General features: G+C 43.9%; 2 protein-coding genes across 3 annotated transcripts in view; one reads left to right on the top strand and one right to left on the bottom strand.

Annotated features, from left to right (window-relative positions):
• si:ch211-127i16.2 (probable flavin-containing monoamine oxidase A) overlaps positions 1 to 1,512 on the top strand; it is a 43,246-nt gene extending 41,734 nt beyond the window's left edge. For both annotated transcript variants that reach the window (XM_064307104.1, XM_064307103.1), the window contains one exon: positions 376 to 1,512. In XM_064307104.1, coding sequence (XP_064163174.1) covers positions 376 to 709 — 334 coding nt within the window. In that variant the 3' untranslated portion in view covers positions 710 to 1,512. The remainder of the gene's footprint in view (positions 1 to 375) is intronic.
• A 16,633-nt stretch (positions 1,513 to 18,145) lies between these two features.
• LOC135239755 (leucine-rich repeat transmembrane neuronal protein 4-like) overlaps positions 18,146 to 22,232 on the bottom strand; it is a 57,596-nt gene continuing 53,509 nt past the window's right edge. Inside the window, exon 3 of the mRNA XM_064308689.1 lies at positions 18,146 to 20,790. Coding sequence (XP_064164759.1) covers positions 20,719 to 20,790 — 72 coding nt within the window. The 3' untranslated portion in view covers positions 18,146 to 20,718. The remainder of the gene's footprint in view (positions 20,791 to 22,232) is intronic.

Raw genomic sequence — 22,232 nt, 5'->3', positions numbered from 1 at the left:
GCACTTTAACCTCATACTCACTGTTTTACTTCAGATCAGTGTGCTGGAGTACACAGCCAAAACAACCAAACGTGTGTCACTGTCCAAAACTTGCACATTGCACTGAATACATTGCATGGACATTTGTGTTTATATGTACATATTTTCATACGTGTGTGTGTGTGTGTGCTTGCCTGTGTGCATGCGTGTGTGTGTGTGTGTGTGTGTGTGTGTGTGTGTGTTACTGTGTGTGTGTGTGTGTGTGTGTGTGTTTACGTGTGTGTGTGTGTGTGTGTTAGTGTGTGTGTGTGTGTGTGTGTGCGTGTGTGTGTGTGTGTGTGTGTGTATGCGTGTGTGTGTGTGTGTGTGTGTGTGTGTTTACGTGTGTGTGTGTAGGATCTTCTGGGCAGGCACAGAGACTGCCACGCTCTGGTGCGGTTACCTGAGTGGGGCGATCCAGTCTGGTCAGCGGGCAGCACTCGAGGTCCTGGGGTGTCTGTCCCCCGGATCCCTGTCCCAGCAGCACCTGGAAGCTTCAGAGTCCTCACGAAAGCACCCTGACCCACGCAGGACCTGGCCTGCCCCCCCTGCACCTAACCCATCCTGCACCCTTCTGGCCATTGCCACGGTTACACTGGGAGCCGCTCTCCTACTGGCCCGTCCTCAGCCCTTCCGAGTCCTGATTGGACGGGCCTTGGCTTGTGTGCAGAAGGCTGGCTTTCAGCGATAAGCCACGTCGAGACAGTGAAGGTCAGATGTAGGTTGGTTAAACCTACTGGCTGTGTTGTTGTAATGTACTGCTACCTTTTGAATTTGTCTCTCTGGATTATAATTTCCATTGAACAAAACTGATATTGTACATTGAGTGGATAAGCGAACAGTATTGAACGAAGGTTTCAGTTATACACACTGATGGCCTTAAATGCAAATGTCATTGCTAACTTGATGGGAAAATCTTGTGTAAAATGAAGCCTGTAACTTTGTAATATTAAAATGGAGAAAAGTCAGCAGTTGACCTTACTGAAAACATATGGAAATGTCACCACATTCAGAAATAAAACTCATTTCTGAATATATTTGCCCCAAAAGGGAGTCATTGTATTCATGCCGGCATTACATTATGGTCAGCACAAATGCTTGCTTTAGGGCTGTAACGTTCCTGCACCTTGCACCAAACCCCCCGTTGATCTACAGATCCTTTCTTTCCCCTGGAAAGGAAATTGCTTTTCACGGGCTCAGGTTTGCCTCGTTATGTGAGGCACATGTTCGGCACAAACGTTGGCAGACATAGCTGTGTGAAATAGCTTATCTGTCTAATCATACCTTCATGTTACAGCAGAAATTGATGTTTGTTAGGTTAACATTGCACTTATTGATTAGAAATGGGCCTCTGTGCCTTCTTCTTGATACCTTTGTATTCCTGAGAGCAACGCTGATGTTCTCCACTACTGTTCAGAGCTGTGGATGAGAGCGCATGCTGTGTCACTGTAATGTAATGTAATTATAATAAACTGATAATGCGATGAATAATAAGTGAAGCTATAATGAGGTCGTACACACACTCTCACTCACCGAGTCTGGCTGAGTTTAAACTGACTCTCCACATTATGTTGCCCTTCATTATATGCACCTTTGCGATGAAATCGCCTTTTTTGTGTTTCGGTTGAAAAGTCTTCATTTCTAGGCTGCCTCATGTTCCTCTCATCGCGAAACTGCGCTGCCCTCCAGAGACACGGTCTGTGGAGCGTAAACTCACTTCCTTTAGACTAAACTTACTTCCTTTAGACTAAACGCATTTCCTTTAGACTAAACTATCTTCATTTAGAGTAAACTCGCTTCCTTCAGACTAAACTCACTCCCTTTAGACTAAGTTTATTTCCTTTAGACTAAATTTACTTCTTTTAGACTATACTCTCTTCCTTTAGAGTTAACTCACTTCCTTTAGACTAAACTTGCTTCCTTTAGAGTAAACTCACTTCCTTTAGACTAAACTCACTTCCTTTAGATTAAACTCGCTTCCTTTAGACTAAACTCACTTCCTTTACATGCTCAGGCAATATGAGAACGAAAATATAAACTCAAAGTTAGCTCCAGATTCCAGAAATATGTGCCTCAACCTTGTGAAATGTGAAATGAGTCCGTCCTAATTGCCGACGTCTCACTGAGCTGTCGTACGATCCTCAGTGTGGAGGATAGCTTGGTCTGTCTGGAGTGTAGGGGGAGCACTGTTAATAATCAAGGTGCATCTGTGTTTCTGGCATACTGGCCTGTAGGCCTGTACATGTGAATGGGACAGACCTACCGGTGAAATTGATCATACATTCCTTGCGGCACTCTTAAAAACGCAGTTTGAACTTGCCAGGATTTTAATTCATGCGATTAATCCTTTAGGCCACTATGATTAAACACTTTTAAAAAAAATGTTTTTTTACATTTTTTTGAAGGTTTTGAACACAAACTAATTACTTTTTAACTCTGACAGGAATGCTTGAGGGGGCAGATGATTAAGTGTCAGCTTGCAGGTTCTGCATGGGTGGCTGTTTCAATAAACATAAGGAAAATAACAATTTAAATCAATATTTTTTTTTAACGTTTCACCGCTGTTTGAAAGGCACATCTCCGTATTGCAACGTCCCTCAATACTTTGGAGGGGCTGGGGTCACCAGTAGGTGACAGGGGCTGAGGAGAGGTGTATTACTCCACGTGAGCTATGGCTGACTGTGTATTACCCCACCTGAGCTATGGCTAACTGTGTATTACCCCACCTGAGCTATGGCTAACTGTGTATTACCCCACCTGAGCTATGGCTAACTGTGTATTACCCCATCTGAGCTATGGCTAACTGTGTATTACCCCATCTGAGCTATGGCTGACTGTATTACCCCACCTGAGCTATGGCTAACTGTGTATTACCCCACCTGAGCTATGGCTAACTGTGTATTACCCCACCTGAGCTATGGCTAACTGTGTATTACCCCATCTGAGCTATGGCTAACTGTGTATTACCCGACCCGAGCTATGGCTAACTGTGTATTACCCCACCTGAGCTATGGCTAACTGTGTATTACCCCATCTGAGCTATGGCTAACTGTGTATTACCCCATCTGAGCTATGGCTAACTGTGTATTACCCCACCTGAGCTATGGCTAACTGTGTATTACCCCACCTGAGCTATGGCTAACTGTGTATTACCCCACCTGAGCTATGGCTAACTGTGTATTACCCCACCTGAGCTATGTCTAACTGTGTATTACCCCACCTGAGCTATGGCTAACTGTGTATTGCCCCAGCTGAGCTATGGCTAACAGGGTATTACTCCATCTGAGCTATGGCTAACAGGGTATTACCCCATCTGAGCTATGGCTAACTGTGTATTACCCCACCTGAGCTATGGCTAACGTGTATTACCCACTGAGCTATGCTAACTGTTTTTGACCCCAGCTGAAACTATGGCTACATTAACCATTTCATTGAACTATGACTAATAGAGGGTATTACTTTCATCTGAGCTTGTCTAACAGGATTCCAAAGTCTTGACCTTGAACTAGCTCAAGAAAGTCAGTGTGCAGAAAAGTACATTAAAACACATTTTTATTGTAACGAATGACTAATTTAGTTTTATTTAACAACAGATTAAAGTTGTTCTATTTTCTTGTTAATTTTCAGGTTTTTTCACTGAAATGTCAGTTTCTGAATATCCTTGATCAGCTTTGGGAAAAAATACTGCATTTATGCTTTCTGATAGTACTCTGGTCTGGACACCTTCTAAGGAACATTATTTTCATCTGTTCTTTTTTTCAAGTGAGACTTCAGTATACCATTTTAGCTTGATATCATCACCATCGTTAGCTTGTCATTTTTAAGCCACCAGCTGGTGACCGCATCCCTTCGGCAAGATGCCTTTGTTCAGTGCTTTTTGCCATCAAAAAAATAAATAAAAAAGTAGAAAAAAAGAAAAAGCTAACTGTAAGTACCTCTCTACTTTCATTTTATTCTCTAACTTATTTACTGGCCATTGCTATTTCAGTCCTCTGTTGCAGACATTTTCTCCATGTCGTGCGTGTTCTGCAATTGTAATGTCAGGCTATACTGTAGAAATACTGTATATTACTGTATATGTACAGTAGCACAGAGATTTACATGGACTGTGGCTCCCTGACCTGGTTCTATTTTTCTTTTTTTTTGTTGTTCCAGCTGGTTAAATAAGGTTTAAATTCCTGTTGAATTTCTGCCATTTTTCTTTAACAATGCAGTACAGATTTGGCTTATTAATATTTGCTACGTCACTGACATTCAGAACTTGAGTGTCTTAGAGTCCACAGTTGCAGCAGTTGCTCCTATTCCCTCATGAATCTGTAATTGAATTTCATTATAAAATGTAACCTCTTTCTAAAGGTGTCAGTTTTCACGTAGCTCATCACATGAAAGGAAAGCTGATCTAACTTATAACTCCTGGAATATGAATATGGAAGATGTATTAGTCACGGCATGCATAGTATTTAAGAGGGTAAATCATTTTTAAATAGATTTAAACAGCTTGTGAGCTGAGTTTGCAGTTGTTATTGGAACAAAACCCTGCATAGGCAATTGGTCTTCAGGGCCAATTTTGGGAACCACCGAACTAGAAGATTCCCAATAACTATGGCCAATTAATTTGCAACTTAATTCATTATGTATGCGAAACATGATTTTCTATTTGCAGTGGCTAGCTAATTGTAGATAGCCCATTGTTATGATGAAAAAATAAAGTTCAGATTTAACAACAAGAGCTTTGTCAGCTGGTTAACCACATTCTTGTCTGCTTAATGTGCATACACATTCAAGGTGAAACCTGCGAAGACATTACGGTGAGCTCCCTTATCACTCAAAGTAAATGTCTTGCCAGAATATTGCTGACATCTGCTGGCTGGAGTCCAAAATGCAATCTGTGTTATGGATTTTTTCAACTTCACCAGAGGTCTGGATATCTGACAGAGTGCGAGCTAAAGAAAGATGCTCTCAGTGCTCATTAAATTCTGAAACTTGATTCTAAAAGTGCATGAATCATTGTATCTCAGTTGTACTGCAGTCCGTTTCTGTAGAGATTTGTGCTGCTTTTTTATTTTCCAGGAGTCCTGCTTGATATATGGAATTCTTATTAGAGAATGTTTTGTTCCGCAGTTCACTGCCTACGCGTTGCACTGCTCTGTAAATTGGATTGTTTTCTGTCTGGCTGTCCGCCCTGTTAGCTTCTGACTTTTCTCCTCATTGAAGGATGTCTCCACTCAACAGCGTCTTGTGACTGGCCTGCGGACGAAAGTGCATTCAAGGCATTACGATGATGGACACCAAACAGGACGCCTAAGGTTACATCAGCAGCCCGAAGAAATATCGAATATAGAAGACCTTGTGTAACATATCACCAAAACAAAGGTACAACTTGGCCCTCAACATTGTTTCCTAGTCTTGCCTCTTCTGTGACCCTAAAGGACTGTACCCTAATGTATGACTTTGTACAGGAGCTATACACCCCACGTGGACTGTAATTTTGCCAACCTCAAGGGCGTTACAGTACATTGTATTATAATATAATCACAACAATCCTTCAAAGCAGAATATTAGGAGCCTCCCTTCTGCCCAGGACAAGATCCGCCCCCGTCCTCCAAATTCTTTATACTTTAGTGTACCCTGTTACAGCCATACGTGTAGTTCTGTATACTGTAGTGTACCCTGGTGTTACAGCCATACGTGTAGTTCTGTATACTGTAGTGTACCCTGGTGTTACAGCCATACCTGTAGTTCTCTCTCTCATAAAAAACATGTTTTCAACGTACAAAAATGCCAAGTTACTCACACATACAAGACATTCACCGTCTATAACTCAGACTTTCAGACTGCCAAAACCCAGGCCTGCCATTAAAAGTATTGATATCAAAATGATACCAAGTTACGGTACTACGAACAATATAGGCTATCTTGCCTCACTGAAATTAAATAAGATGTATTCCAAAGCAATGCTACCCAATATTTCCTCAATTCTTTCAAGTCACTTGACCCTGTGTTTTGTAATCTTACCATTTTACAATGTCATGCAAACTTTGTGTCAGATCAAAGTGTCAAATATTTTGAATTGCCTCATGGAACACATTGAAATTCATGTAGAAAACAGCTGGTGAGCAACTACTTTAAAACCACTGCTGGTGGTTTTAAAGAAGAACACAGGCCAGTAAGCACAGAAGAGCTCCCGTTGAATCCATATGGCTTTGCAATATTGTAGCCGGTTAATAACTGAACGTGCAGACAGTACGTCATAATGCAGTGTATATGTTTGGTGAATGGCGGGTAGATATGGTGCAAAAATAATAATTGAGAAGTAGTAGACAATTATTAGTGAGGGTAAAAGCAGGTTAAAGAAACATGTTCCTAGCTGGGCTTGAACCTAAGACCCCGTGTTCCTAAGACTGTAACCTTGCCCACTAGGCCACAGCAGACTAGCTGATTAAATTGGAAATGTTTCAGAGTAAAAAGGTATGGGTATTTAGCGTGTGTATGTGAGTTTTTGATTGGGTCGTGTAGGTGAAGATTTGGCTGGTGTCGGTAAAATGTCCAATGGGGAGACATTTTGTTAGTGGGATAGGCGGCAGGAAAAATAAGAATGAGAAGAAGAAGAAGAAGAAGAAGAAGAAGGAGGAGAAAATGCAAAATCCCCTTAGTTTGGGGCTTTATTGTGTGGACAAGTTGTTTATGAATTCAGTCTGTTGAAATGGGGTGAGAATGTACAGAATTTAATGTTTTTAAGGGCTGAGTGTTTGTGGCTGTTGTGGTTATTTCTGTGGGGAACCCTGAAAAGTGCCAAACTCTCGGTGCTGTATAGGTATGGGGCATGCCCCCACCAAGGCGTAACTTGGCGGGATGGCATACCTGCCATCCCAATACTGTAGTATACCCTGTTACAGCCATACTGTAGTTCTTTGTACTGTAGTGTACCCTGGTGTTACAGCTGTACCTGTAGTTCTCTATACTGTAGTGTACCCTGTTACAGCCATACTGTAGTTCTCTATACTGTAGTGTACCTCATTACAGCCATACTGTAGTTCTCTATACTGTAGTGTACCTTATTACAGCCATACTGTAGTTCTCTATACTGTAGTGTACCCTGTTACAGCCATACTGTAGTTCTCTATTCTGTAGTGTACCTTATTACAGCCAAAGAAGTGAGCAAGTGCTGCCATCAGGTTTGGTAAGTCGGGAAGGTCTGGTGTGAGAAATGACCAATGGCCAGGAAGATGGCTATTCACTGGATGAAAATGAGCATCTGCAGGGGGCTTCTTAAAAGCATGCACTGGAGCGGGGTGCATTTTCAACCATTTATTTTTCCAGCCAGGCTCAGGGGCAGGCACGGGACGCCTATCATCTGTTAAAAAGGAATAGATGTGCAGAAATGATTCATAAAGATTGCAGACCCCCTGCAGTACCTTTGCGGACCCCCTGTCGAAAACCCAGGCGCGCTAGAGCACTCAAGGAATGGCACTGTAAATGTGGATTTGCAAATAAAAGTTCAGTTCTGTACCACTAGGGCACTGGCAGAAGCTTTTATAAAAACACACCATAAAAGAACACACATATTAGAGCAGTGAGAAAGGTAGGGAAAGTTGTGTTTCATAAGCAGGCTAAATGTAAGGGATCCCGAACAGCCATACGAAGACATGTAGCCACTAAAGAGTGATAACATGAAAAGTATCGCACATTCTGAACGTACATGAAAACACTCTTTTCAGAGGGTGCAGGCGGGATTTGAGAGCTCACTTATCACTGCTTCGCTGAATTGGTCTCAGCTGTGATAGTCCTGGAGCAAACACCCCAAGGCTGCTCCTCTTTCACAAAGCCTCTCACACAGAGATATTGTCATAACAAATGTCTCAAGACCACTTGCATTTGCATGTCAGGGAGAAGTATCTCTCTCTCTCTCTCTCTCTCTCTCTCTCTCTCTCTCTCAAATTCAAATTCAAATTCAAAATGCTTTATTGGCATGAAATACACTTGTACTTATTGCCAAAGCGTACACATAGAAACAGGAATAGGAAACATGAAATACAAACAACATTGTGGAAACGACAACAATGCAATCAACAGTGTGGCAATGGCCACAACGAGTAGGCTATACAACAATAACAATAATAAAATAATAATAATAATAATGTAAAAAAAATAAAAAATAAATAAAAAAAATAAAAAATAAATGAATAAATAAATAAAAAAAAATAAAAAATAAAAAAAGATAGAAATTAATAAATAATTAAAATAAATATATTTGTGGTGGTCAACCAGTGTCCCTCAGATTATGGCAGGCCGAGATGTACTTTGCTGCTAGTGGAGCCGTTGGCCTTTCTCCTAGCAGGATTTGCATTTTTTCCTCATTTGTTTGGGAAAGGAAGTCCTTTATCTCTCTCTATCTCTCTCTCTCACTCACACACATACACACACACACACACACACACACAAACAAATACTCACAAAAACACACTCTCCCTCAGTACTATTCGCAAGTGTTGTATTGACATTGCAAACAGAATCACTCCGTCGAAGCGGTCACATACAGAGTAAAATACACAATGTGCATATTTTGTCACAAAGGAAAATGGATTTTCGACGATGAACACGCACTCCTCGTGATCTCCCGACTGCTCTGTCTCTCTCTGCTGACGCGGAGGCATCTAAAGCGTCCCGTTGGCCTTCGATCCCAGGCACGTCTAGCCCTTAACAAATAAAAACCAAAGGGAAGAACTCCGCCTCGCTCAGTTCCCCTCAGCAAGTCCATTTAAGCACACCTTGAAATAAAAATATGTTTTTCATCACAATATTCTTTTGAAGAGAGGATCAAGATGGGGTTTTTTTTCTCCCGTGAGTGATGAATTTCAGCGCTTATTGACAGTATTAAACGCATGAATAACTAATCAAAGCCCATCGGTCAGGGGACCAGAGCACAGGGATGTTCGCTCTAGATTGATTTTTTTTTCTTTAAAGCACATCTAAGGATCTGAGAACAGAAGGGGGACAAAATGATATTAGTATGACTCTTGCTTGTGAAGGTGCGTGTGTGTGTGTATGTGTGTGTGTGCGCCTGTGGTATGTCCATGTATTAGCTAAATCCAAATTTTCTCTTGGCAAGCTTTCAGGGGTGCTTCATCTCTAGCAATACCATCAAATTAACTTGGACAGGAGCGGTTCCAACTGCGGCAAATACTTGGCATACCTATGCAGGATTTCCTGCTTCACTTTTGTGTTTATCAGAAATGTGTCCTCCTCCTTTCTCAACCCTGTCTACACCCCCAAGATGGCAAAGCTTATGCATCAACAAAGCAGATAGATATTTTGCTCTGGCTAACTATGTCTGTAGCTTTATAACACCATATTACAGACTGTTGGAATCATGTCTCTTTCAAACATACAGCAGTGGCGGCGTTCATACCAGTCAGGCAGTCACAAGTACACCAAAATGCTCGACTGACATGTCTGATAGCAGAATCTCACACTTCGCTGTCATATGCAGCAACGTTACGAGGTAGCTAGCTTTAGCTTAGCGGTGATGGAACAGATCTACGCTAGCCACTGCTAGCACAGCACCAGTGGGATTCAGTCTGCTCTAGCCTGTCATTAAGCATGGGAAAATTCTGTAACATAAACACGCATATTCAGACACATTAAGTCATTATCGCTTTTATTTTGTTTGTTTTGCATCTTTACACAGTCTAGCTTCATCTATCTGTAGCAGCAAAGCCGTATGCCTCTTCCACCACGTAACTTGATGGGAGGCCACGTTCTCCCTTCAGCAAAATGGGAAAGTAGCCTAGAAGAGCTGCAGGCTGCGGCCTACTGGCCAAGCTGAATGTCAACTAAGATACATGACCACACATTCACCTGAGATATTTATTTAGAGAAAAATGCAATGTCTCTGCAGACCAATATCTGTGTCTCTCAAACCACGGATATTAGTCTGTGGTATTCAAACTGCTGTCGTATCTGGAAAAAAATACCAAACTTACACGGGATAGTAGGATTTCAGACTGGTGGCGTCATGCCTATTTCCTCGCTAATGAAAGGTAACTAGCCCATACCAGCTGAGGAAGTGGATTGGAATCTTATTCTGCAGCTTCAGTTGTTCCTTTGTAAAATATCGGACCCCCAGCAAATTCTTGGGTCATCAAGGCCAGCCAGCGAACATAACTGAATTTACTTAGCTAGGAACGGCAGCTACCTAACGTTACCGAACGCTGAGCAGCCACTTGGCTTGGTAGGATAGCCACTAACACAAGCCTATCTCTCAAGCATTAACCCGGCTGAAAAGGCAACACTGTCCACTGTAGCAAATCCATACACGTTCCCGCTTCTTCTTCTGTTTGCCACAAGCTTTTCAGATACAGCCCACAAAGGCAAAAAAGGTCACATCCAGAAATGTCTCGAACACTGTTTTAGAAATACCAAACACAGACAGGCGAGCAAGGACTGGGAAGAAGTGCACACAGACACAGAATGCCAGTGCTAATGACTGAGCACGGCTGTTTTATAATATTTTCAAGGTGAAAATCCTGCAAAGTATGCCTTTAATGAAAAGTATTTTGAATAGGGCTCACAAGTGTCACAATTTGCCAGGAGTGCAGATTAAGCTTTGAGGTAAGGTTTTAAAGGCAAGGTGTCGAGCTTCAGTCCTGGAGGGCCTTATACTGTATGTGCCCGCTCCCAGAATGCTTCATTTAATTGAACCGTCATTTGGTTTTAACCACTGATTGGCTGAAGAGTCCACACAACTTGTTTCCATGTCCTAAACTGGCTGCTGGCAGAACTGAAACCACAGAAACCCGCAGACGCAGCGGCCCTCCAGGACTGGAGTTAAACCTGTTGACACAGCGCCCCCTCCAGGACAGGAGTTAAACCCGCAGACACTGCGGCCCTCCAGGACTGGAGTTAAACCCGCAGACACTGCGGCCCCCCAGGACTTGAGTTAAACCTGCAGACACTGCGGCCCTCCAGGACTATAGTTAAATCTGCAGACACTGCGGCCCTCCAGGACTGGAGTTAAACCTGTCAACACAGTGCCCCCTCCAGGACTGGAGTTAAACCTGTCAACACAGTGCCCCCTCCAGGACTGGAGTTAAACCTGCAGACACTGCGGCCCTCCAGGACTGGAGTTAAACCTGCAGACACTGCGGCCCTCCAGGACTGGAGTTAAACCCGCAGACACTGCGGCCCCCCAGGACTTGAGTTAAACCTGCAGACACTGCGGCCCTCCAGGACTATAGTTAAATCTGCAGACACTGCGGCCCTCCAGGACTGGAGTTAAACCTGTCAACACAGTGCCCCCTCCAGGACTGGAGTTAAACCTGTCAACACAGTGCCCCCTCCAGGACTGGAGTTAAACCTGCAGACACTGCGGCCCTCCAGGACTGGAGTTAAACCTGCAGACACTGCGGCCCTCCAGGACTGGAGTTAAACCCGCAGACACTGCGGCCCTCCAGGACTGGAGTTAAACCCGCAGACACTGCGGCCCTCCAGGACTGGAGTTAAACCTGCAGACACTGCGGCCCTCCAGGACTGGAGTTAAACCCGCAGACACTGCGACCCTCCAGGACTGGAGTTAAACCCGCAGACACTGCGGCCCTCCAGGACTGGAGCTAAACCCGCAAACACTGCGGCCCTCCAGGACTGGAGTTAAACCTGCAGACACTGCGGCCCTCCAGGACTTGAGTTAAACCAGCAGACACTGCGGCCTTCCAGGACTTGAGTTAAACCAGCACACACTGCGGCCCTCCAGGACTGGACACTTCGACCGGAGTTCCAGAGTAGCTGCTCCAAGGGAAAGGGTAGCTGTAAATCTGCCAGGATTCCACTGAATTATTGCTTCAGTAGCTGCAGTGTTGCTCCTGGTTGTGAAAGGTAATGCATTTTAAGGTCATAAGATATACCGCTAGCTCTTTACAGGTATTATTTCTGTCTAGGTAATATAACTCTGTAGATAATAGATAATCTATGTAGGTAATCCAGCTCTACATCATGCATACTCAAATCTGGACCTTGAATCCAAATCCGGCCCTGGTTTTCTTTCCCCCCAGGTAATTAACTGAACAATTAGTGCTTATGATTGGCCAGACTGTATTCACACCTGACTCCCAGTGTGGAAAACTAGATGGACCTCTGGGTGATTTGAGTAACAGAGCTCTGGATTATAGGTAGTATAGCCCTGGGGAATCTATATTTCTAAACTAAAGACCATTTTGCACTCTAGCTCTGTAGAGTATAGACAGACCTGGGTCAAATACGTATTTGTTTTGGATTCAAAAATTTTCTGTGCTCTGTTGATCTTGCCTGGTGTAATTGAGCCTGCTAATATGACCAGAAGGCGGGGATTGCAGTTTTTGAGAGTATTTCATTGGTTCCAGAAAGGATCAGTAAAGTGTAGAAAAGGATTTGAATCCAAAACAAATACGTATTTGTTTTGGATTCAAATACTTTTCTGTGCTCTGTTGATCTTGCCTGGTGTAATTGAGCCTGCTAGTATGACCAGAAGGCGGGGATTGCAGTTTTTGAGAGTATTTCATTGGTTCCAGAAAGGATCAGTAAAGTGTAGAAAAGGATTTGAATCCAAAACAAATACGTATTTGACCCAGGTCTGATTATAGGTAATACATCGCTCCAGCTAATCTAACTCTGTAGATTATCGCTAGTCTACCTCTCTAAGTAATCTCTATCTCTCTTTAATAAGGTAATGTGGCCTGTAGTGTGTAAAAAAGCCAGTGGTTTGCTTGCAACCCCAGCTCACACAGAGAGGATAAAGCAGGGGAAATGTGACAGTTAAAAGTTTGGAAATTAATAATTTAAACTGGCCTAAATCTAGACTGAGTCATGGTGCCTTCCTTCCTTCCGGAAGGTTCCCTGTTCCCGAGGAGGACGGCCGCAGCTCGGAGTTAACGGCGCGCCGTAAATCCCGTGACATCATATTCCCGCGCCCGTGGGCCCTCGCGCTCCGCGGCGAGGGGGCTGGGTAACGAATCCGTGGGGTGGCGAGAGGCGGGAAGACAGGGCGACTCGTGGGCGAGTCGGAACGAGCCCCCGCTGCAGCTGTGGAAGAGCCTCGCTGCGCGCGCCTCTGATTAATGAAAAAAAAAAAGGGAAAAAGAAAAAAAAAGGCTGAGTCAGGCATCCTGCAGCTTGCGCTGTCGCGAACAAAAACTGATGCAGTAGAGCGGCACTTTGAAAGATAATATCCTGTCCTGATATAGCAATATATATATATATATATATGACTGAATACAATTTTTTTGGTGGTGAAAGAATATTTTTATGAATTCCCAAATGGACACTTTTGCTCAGTGTGTCATGATTAGGGGTATGGATGCATATGAGACATGTGAGGGTGCTTATTAAATGGACGACCTGCATGACAATGGTGGTGCTTAAAAAATCCGTTTTTAGCAACATTGTAAGGTATCGTGTACTAATAAAGTTAAAACACAGTAAGTTTCCATTCATTGTTTGGTTGCAGGAGCAGTGAATGCCTAAGTTGATGTATTACTTTATTTCATTTTTATAAATAATAAATAAATAAATAATATCCTACATTTTTCTTTTTAATTAATAAAGTTTAATGGTATATATATATATATATATATATATATATATGTATATATAATCTGGGGATTAGAGATGTTTTTCCCATCATTTGCCCCAAAAGGTCATGCAGTCAGATTATGTACCAAATGGTTTTTAGCTCCCAGAATTGAGCATTTTTCTTCTGTAAGACATGCCGTATAGTAAATCCCGATTTATGACTGTCTCAGCTCAAAGCAGTTATGCCTTTGCTTATGATACATAACATGCAAATAGTACAGCGAGGGTGTGACAATCAAATCAGTCAGTAATCAGCCTCCTCATTACTTACCTTCGGGTCACCAAATTAATTCAAGTGTGTCAAAACACATTGGCTTTTTAGGAAATGTTTCGGTCAATGCTAAAATTTGAATCCTCGGTTGCTATGTTACATCGCATAGCAACCTGATAGACTTCTCCTTGAAGCCTGTACCGGATTTTCAGTGAGCGTGGTGTATATTTAGCCGGTGGTTTCGATGTGTGTGTTGTTAAATTAACATTTTTAGGAGCCTAGCTCTGTGCCAGCCAGGTACAATAAACTGATCCTTCAAGGTACTTAAAGTGGAAACTAAACCAAGCACACTACAAGACATACATTGCGTAGCAACCGGATACTGGACATGACTGGAGTTAGAACATGGAGGACAAGTTTAGAACAAGCATATGAACTCCTCACAGCAACAGAACAAAAGGGCAAAATTAAAATGAATGAAACTGTTGTGGGGCGGCACGGTGGTGCAGTGGGCAGCACTGTCGCTTCACAGCAAGAAGGTCTTGGGTTTGAATTCAGCCTGGGCCTTTCTGTGTGGAGCTTGCATGGTCTCCCTGTGTCCACGTGGGTTTCCTCCTGGTACTCCGGTTTCCTCCCACAGTCCAAAGACATGCAGGCAGGCTAATTGGAGACTCTAAATTGCCCATAGGCATGAGTGTGTGAGCAAATGGTGAGTGAATTCCCTGTGATAGATTGGCAGCCCATCCAGGGTATATTATTCCTGCCTCTTGCACAATGGGATAGGCTTGTTAGCTCAAAACCAAAATGGCCATGAGTAAACTAATTTCCATAAATGCTGTAAGCACTTAAAAAAAATAATTTTTCAGTTTACAGTCCCGTTCTGCGCCCGTGTGTCAGGCCCGTGTTCACAAGCATGGTGAATAATGAAGCCAGTCCGATTTCTATGATACACAGAAATGCTAACACCAAAATTCAGGGCAGGGAGTGGATGCTTTCTGTATAGTGGGACACACCTGCACACCTGGCTGAAATTCTGTGCAGGTGAATAGAGAATTGATTCTTGGAAAGGAAGTCAACTTTATACATTGTAGTACTGTATTTCTAAATCCAATTTCGTATTCTTAGCTTTTGGCCTGTCGACTTCCATTAGATTCTTCATAGCTCATAGCTTCATAGCATGTGAATGCACATCTGTAAAAGTCACTGGAAGACATAAATCTACCCCAATTACACACATTTTCTCTGTAATTTGATTTTTTATTTCCAAAATAAGCTCTCTGGACTCTTCAGTGAAAAACCTTCTGTAAAGACTATTCACGATAGACAAAATAGAGCAGTGCTTATTACTGTATTTCGCCAATGAAAACACAGTAATTATTAATAGTAGTGCAATTTATTGCACAAATCATCATTATATTGTTTAATGTGAAATTGATAAATGAAAGCATGGCACTCATTTCTAATCAAGACTTTGACTGCTGTGTATTGATTTATGCATTGTTAATAACAAAAATCGGAATTTATTACAGCAATGGCAAATCGTATTTACAATGAACGGAGCATTATTTGACAATGCGAAGCGATGTGTGGTATTGCTTATCCCTCACCCAGGCAGACCCTGGCCTTTATGTGCGACAAAACGCTCTGAAACACAGACAGCATTCCCGCTAAAGTTCGCGGCTAACCTCAACGATCCGTCTCGTTTTTAGTGTGCGCTGTTGGAGGAAGGTCATTAACTCCGGCCCTATCTGACCTGGCAGCGTTTACAATGTGTGCATTTCGGAGATGCCGTTCTGAAGATCTGCAGATTGCCCACGCAGGCCGGAGGAGGAGGAGGAGGAGGAGAGTGCGAGGGTGCCCCGGCTGTTGCCCGCGGCGATACACAATTCGCCGTTACGGGACGTAAGGGAGTAATTATGGATGCTGAATGGCATGCTTTGTTTGAGTACGGCCGCACAGGAACACTGGCCAGAGCGTTCCCTTCATGAATTTCTTTATTGAAGTAGAATATGATTCCAGTGAATGGCACATTTTAAAAAGGTGTCAACAGGGGAACGTGAATAGAGGCAAGCAGACGAACGAGGTTACCTGTCCGGGAGCAAAGTTATCCTTGCCTGCTTCAGCACCTGGACTAACTCCATTCAGCCCATCTTACCCTATTCACCGACCAGCCTGTCCATTATTTTCGGCTGCAAACCCCCCCTGCCCCCATAATAATGGAGAACTTACAGGGAAATTACGGGGATGTAATTAGCACAGAACACACCAGGCGACTCGGAGTGATTTTCCTAAGAGTGCGCTTCCGTTCATTCCGCCACACTCTTCTCGGCTGTTCCTCTTCAGAAATCTGCCTGCCGTCGGAGGAAGCACCTGGCCCAGTAGGAGAGGCGCAGGTGTGCATTCTGCAGGTGCGGTGACCAGTGAACCGCCGGATTCGAACGCTGACTCCCGCGTATTTTGATGGGCACGCCGCGGCGACGGCTGAAAAGCTTCGCGGCTTGATGTCCAACGACAGCGGCACCCATCCCCCAAATTTGTGCACATATCAGCGAGGGGGAAGAAAGTAGTATTAACGAACTTCCAAACGCGGCCACCCTTTTTTGATGAAGGAAGTTTTCTCGGCGATAAGGAAGCTGTCAGACTTTCTTTGGCCAGCTTTTGTTATCTCCGGGCTTTTTTTTATTGTCTGGAGGCCGTGGTGACCTTCGGGACCTGAAGCGGGTTGCTGTCTTGTGTATTAAAACTGAATGATTAATGAATCATCATCAGCTGTATGAGCAGAACAGTGACTGTGCAGGGCAGGCAGGTACACTACCAGGGAAGCTTAACACGTCCCGGGTTTCCTTGTGCTAACTGGCTTGACAAAACCTCAACAACCGCAATCGGGCTTGACCGGCATCATGAAGGTGGTTATCGACTTGCTAAGCAGACACGGGCTTTGGTAATCTAGCTCTGTGCTTGTTCCCGTTAAAGGGGCGGAGTCTGTAATATGTAGTCTGCAGTGCAGCATAAGTTACCATAGTGATATACCCCAATTAAAAGTGAGTCAGCTTTGTGATATGGAACACCCAGGGCTAAAGCTAAAATTAGCTCGCTAACCTCGTAATCTCGCTTCATAGTACACCCCCCGGGGGGTCCGGGCTTGTCAGTATACTATATGACCTAAAGTATCGGGACAGCCCTTTGTCTGAGGCTATTTTTCATGGTTTGGGCTAGGCCCCTTAATTCCAGTGAAGGAAAATCTTAATGCTAAAGCATACCATCACATTCTAAATGATTCTGTGCTTCCCCAACAGTTTGGGGAAGGCCCTTTCCTGTTTTATCATGAAAATACCCCTGGGCATACAGTGAGGTCCATACAGAAATGGTTTTGTCAAGAATGGCAAGGAAGAACATCACTGGCCTGCACAGCCCTGACCTCAACCCCTTCCAACAGTTTGGGATCAGTTGGAAAAGCCGACAGCTAGCCAGGCCTAATCACCCAATCAGTGCCTGACCTCACTAATGCTCTTTGGGCTGAATGGAAGGAAATCCCTGCAGCAATGCTCCTAGCATAAATCCTTCCCAGAAGAGTGGAGGTTCTTATAACAGCAAAGAGTGGACCAACTCCATATTAATGCCCATCATTTTGGATGAGATGTTGGATGTCAGGTGTCCACATGCTTTTGGCCATGTAAGTGTAGCTCTGTGGGCATCGCCCAAAATCCCTTCCTCTCTCTGAGTCTCAGGCTGACTGAACACCACACCCAAGCAGCCAGCGCTAGCTTGTCAGGGCTTTCACAGCTTTAGGCGACGTTAGCCGAGTTTAAATAAAGGAACGTAGGAGTCTTAATCCGTTATCGTCAGGGTAATTTCCCTGATGCTCCCCGCTCTGCTTCCTCCTTGCTCCTCTGCCTGGTCTCTCTTGCTGATTGATGCTCCCGCTGTTCCGCAGATATGAAAAGACACGCCTTGTGCAGTTCTGGGACGGACAGGTGCATTGTGGGAAGATCATTATCTTTCATAACTCTGACAAGAAATATTTTCTGCAGAAGATTCCGGATTTGATCTGCAAGATTTTTACATTTACTGTATGTATGCTTTTCTCGAGCCAGTACTAAATTATGAATTGCTGTTGAAGCGTTGAGTAATGTGTCTGCTGGCACACACACACACACACACACGTACAAATGTATAATTCAGCAAATGAAGTACAAGTTCACACATGCATACACTCAATTTAGGGTGTTGAGGTTTTCTTTTGGGAACTTTTTTTTCCATCTCCCGGACTGTGCTCAAGACACAGTAGTGTTGTTGTCATTTTATTAGTACTTTCGTTTTGTAACACAATTGAATTGCATATGCCTCATTACCATACAGATTTCTAGACATTTTCACTGATTAAAAAAGAGAGAACGACCATTTGCATTAAAAGCAGTTTATATTTCTCTCTCTTGATTTTTTTTTTCTTTTTTTTTTACATTTTCATTATAAAAATCATATTTTTTGTTTAAACAGTGAACAATTGATACAATTTATGAAAAAATATCAATAGGTTTTAGGGAAGAAAAAAAACCAGCAGAAATACTATTGACAAATATAAAATAGTTTTGCTCTGTGTTTTTGTCATGCGCTGAAAAGCTATACTAAACTCGCATATATATTAGCCCCGTCTGTCACCAATGTAAATAGAGAACTACCAGGGAGTGCTAAACCAAAGGCAGAATTGCTTACAGAATAATCCAAGTCCCCCCGCCCCCCCACAAACACACACCTACACACATACACACTTTCTACACTGTGACTGCAGGCACCACTGTCACCCACATGCATACACATTGTGCACAGATACACACACACACACACACACACACACATGTGTGTATTTTGGCACATTTTAGCAGGGTGAGTGATTGGAAAAAAAGGAACCGACTCTCACCCCCCACCCACCGCCCACCAGCCCCCTTCCCCCACAAAAAACAAAAAAACAAAAACAAATGGAAATACAATTCAGTTTCAGACCCCACAAGTTGTTCTTTCACCTTATATCGTATGTTGTTAATTAGCCCAAGGAATCATCCCACATTAAAGGGCCAGGACTACACCCAGCTACTGGTGGAAAGTCATATTCACAATAGATTCCTCATCGGATTATGATTTTGGTTTTTTGGGCATATAAAGAAAAAGCCTGATATTTCCACTGCAAGTTGAAAAGTTCCCCTTCTCAGCATATCCAGCTGCCATCTCTGAACAGTCTCTAAGCCACCAGCACTCCAGGACAGCTCAAAATAATTACTGCAATTTCCACTTCTTTTGCTATTTCAAACCAATGGATATTGCCTACAGGAGCCTGAACTTCAATCATGCTCAAAACAGGAAAAGAGTTGTTATTCTGTGATGGCTAAAGTTCAATATTGTTCAGCTTGAGAAACACAGGTCCACTTTCTAAATAACAGAACTTTAAGCTTGGTGTTGTTCATTCGTGGACCAGCCGTAAGAACTGGAACCGAACAGCACACTTGCGTAAAAAGAACACATCTAAACACAGAACCCACCTTACAAAATCATATTGGCATATTATTTTTCATAAGGAGAGTGGCCTAAAAACAAGATAACCAGTAGACAGAGAGAGAAAGACAGTGAGAGAGAGAGAGAAATAGAGTGAAAGACAGTGAGAGAGAGTGAGAGAGAAGGACAGTGAGAGAGAGAGAGAAGGGCAGTGAGAGAGAGAGTGAGAAAGACAGAGAGATGGAGAGAAAAAGACAGATAGAGAGAGCGAGAAAGACAGAGAGATAGGGAGAGAAAGACAGAGAGAGAGTGAGAAAGACAGAGAGAGAGAGCACGCTCTATAATACCCGGTTTCACTCCATCCAAGCCTACGAGTACATAAATGTATTGATTGGTAGGCTTAATGAACACAGGTGACCACGTCCTTCAAGCTCTCCTCGGTTCACCATTCAGGCTCAGGCTCTCAATAATCCATCAAACGACCAATCCCAGATGGAACAAAAACCAGAAACACTCCAGGACCTGGACTGCTCTATTAGTATATACAGAAATTAGTAGTGTCTCAAAGTATTTGTTTTATTTGACTTTTTTTTTGGTTTGAAGAATGCACTAAGGGCACTGGGTTCCTCTTAAGCATTTATCCCCAAAAACGGGACGGGACGTGGAAGTCCTCCGTCTCCCCTCCCCGGTGCCTGCCTCGGGTGTAGCCGGGGACATCAGACATCTTAGAGCCGCGAAGCAGCCTGCAGTGACGAGCATGCACCCGCTGTGGAAATCCGCGTGGAGGAAATCGGGACTTGAAGAGATCTCTGAAAAGCCTCGAGGGGGGGGGATGAGGGGTCCGGCCCGCGCGTCGGCCTCTCGATCCGCGGGAGGGGAACTGCCGTGAAGCTTTCTTCCATTTCGGAACTGTTTGGCGAAACAGTCGTCGGCGACTCCGCCTCTGTGCTCGCCGGGCGACCCCGCCGACGGTGGGCCAGGTGTTCCCGATCGCCACGGTCGCGCCTCGCACTTCACCCGCAACCGATTGGTTGCCCAGGGAACAGTTACCCATCAGCCGCCAGGCCTTGCCAACAGGAAGTAGAAACACACAGGGAGCTGAAAGTCCGTAAGACCACGCTGTGCTGGTGAGGAGGGCGGAGCACTGCGGTATTGGCTTGACCATGACACCTGCCACAGGTGAGAGGGGGCAAAAAATATCAACATAATGTAATCCACTGCCTTTCCTGTGAGGGGTGTCCTTTGAGTTGCTCCTCCCAGGCTTTCTGATTGGCTCGCTGGTGCCCCCGACTTCCTCTGAGGACACGGTCAAAGGCCTGAGCTGGCACAGAGCAGGGGATGATGGGATTCTGGAGCAGTGGAGGTCAGTCTGTGATAGCCCCAGCGTACCGCTGTGTTGCTCACTGTGAGTGCACTGTGGCCACATCTCCCAGCCAAGCCCCTGGTAACGGTCTAGGATACGTGTATTCTTTCTGAGGGAACAAACACAACGAGAGCTACCATTAAATGTGCTATGAAATGCCATAAAAATACTAATTTAGAGCAAAATACATATACTGATATACAGCTTCAAAATAAAAAATAACAATTCAAAGATCTGATTTTGGGACAATGAAGCCTCAGGGACAGGATATACACATGTTAGGATACACAATTATAAATGAGCTTTTTTTCATGAACCGTGATAAAGGCATTTAAAATGCATTCTCCGCTCCGCAAACCAAAACTCCTTGACTTACTTTCAGCAATCCTTTCTGTGCTGTAAAGCATTCATTAGGCCTAGCTGGCTTCAATTCGCAATTCGAATCTTCCATTCTGCTCAAGTGACCTTCTCCTTTTTAACACTTCATCAGCAGGAGCACCTTTCCGGAAAGCTCTTTGTGACGCAAGCCGCGCACATTGTGACCGGTAGCGAGCGCTAACGTGGCCGCGCGAGCGCTAACGCGATTTACAGCGAGCACAAACTGCACTGTCTCAGCCTCGCTTTATATAACACTCATCAGCCAACCAAACAGTCACACCAAGACTTAGCCCTTTCAGTCTTTCGGCACACATGGCACACAATTCAATGACACATAATGCATTTAAATCACAGCAGGACCCTGTTCCCCCTCACTTAGTCAAGCAAGCGAATTCAAACTGCTGTCAAAGCTTTTAGGCGAAGGACGAGCATTGTTATTTAACTCGAAATTAAATGTGATTCTTAGCTTTTTCTCTCCGTGTCTGAAACAGTTGGGGTGTTGAACAATCAAAACAAAGTTACCTCACCGTGAAAATAAAAGAACTGTGCGAAAAGGAAGAAAACAAACACCCGATTTTTTGTTTTGTTTTTTAAAGGAAAACTTAAAAACTGAAGAATAAATGGTGGTGGAGCCAAGGTCAGTCCTCCACTGGACAGTGTGACCAGGCTGCACTCCTGAGATTTTAAGAGTGGGTTGCAAAGGCACTCCTGTGAACAGGTAATTAGTGTGCAACGCGTTCCAGCAGGTGTGAGTGAACTCAAACTAAAGCAATGTGGATCCAAAGTTCTTGCCTGAGGTGCCAATTATACTGTTGTGTCTTTGAACAACCTCCCCTCACTTTACGCGCGGAGTTCCGGAGCTCCTTCTCAAACTCGTTCGCACATTATGGATTGCAATACCGAGTGAATAAATCATTTAGCCGTGTTGTCGCGGCAACGTTTCAATAGGACCCGTGCAAATAAGACCTTAAACATTAATCTTTTAACACGAAATTACGTCGGAAGTCCCAATTTAATGAGCTCAATTTTTTATGCCCGCGGGGATTTTTATTTTTTCAAATTCCGTCGAACAACAAATCACACTCCCCAGCTCGCTTTCTCCCCGCCGTCCCTCGGTGAACGCGGCTCGCGGGGGACTCCAGTGAGCGCTAACCGCATGATTAATTTGGTGGA

The sequence above is a fragment of the Anguilla rostrata genome, chromosome 14 (genome assembly GCF_018555375.3).
Source record: "Anguilla rostrata isolate EN2019 chromosome 14, ASM1855537v3, whole genome shotgun sequence".
Classification (NCBI taxonomy): domain Eukaryota; kingdom Metazoa; phylum Chordata; class Actinopteri; order Anguilliformes; family Anguillidae; genus Anguilla; species Anguilla rostrata.
This window is presented reverse-complemented; position numbering and strand designations above follow the sequence as displayed.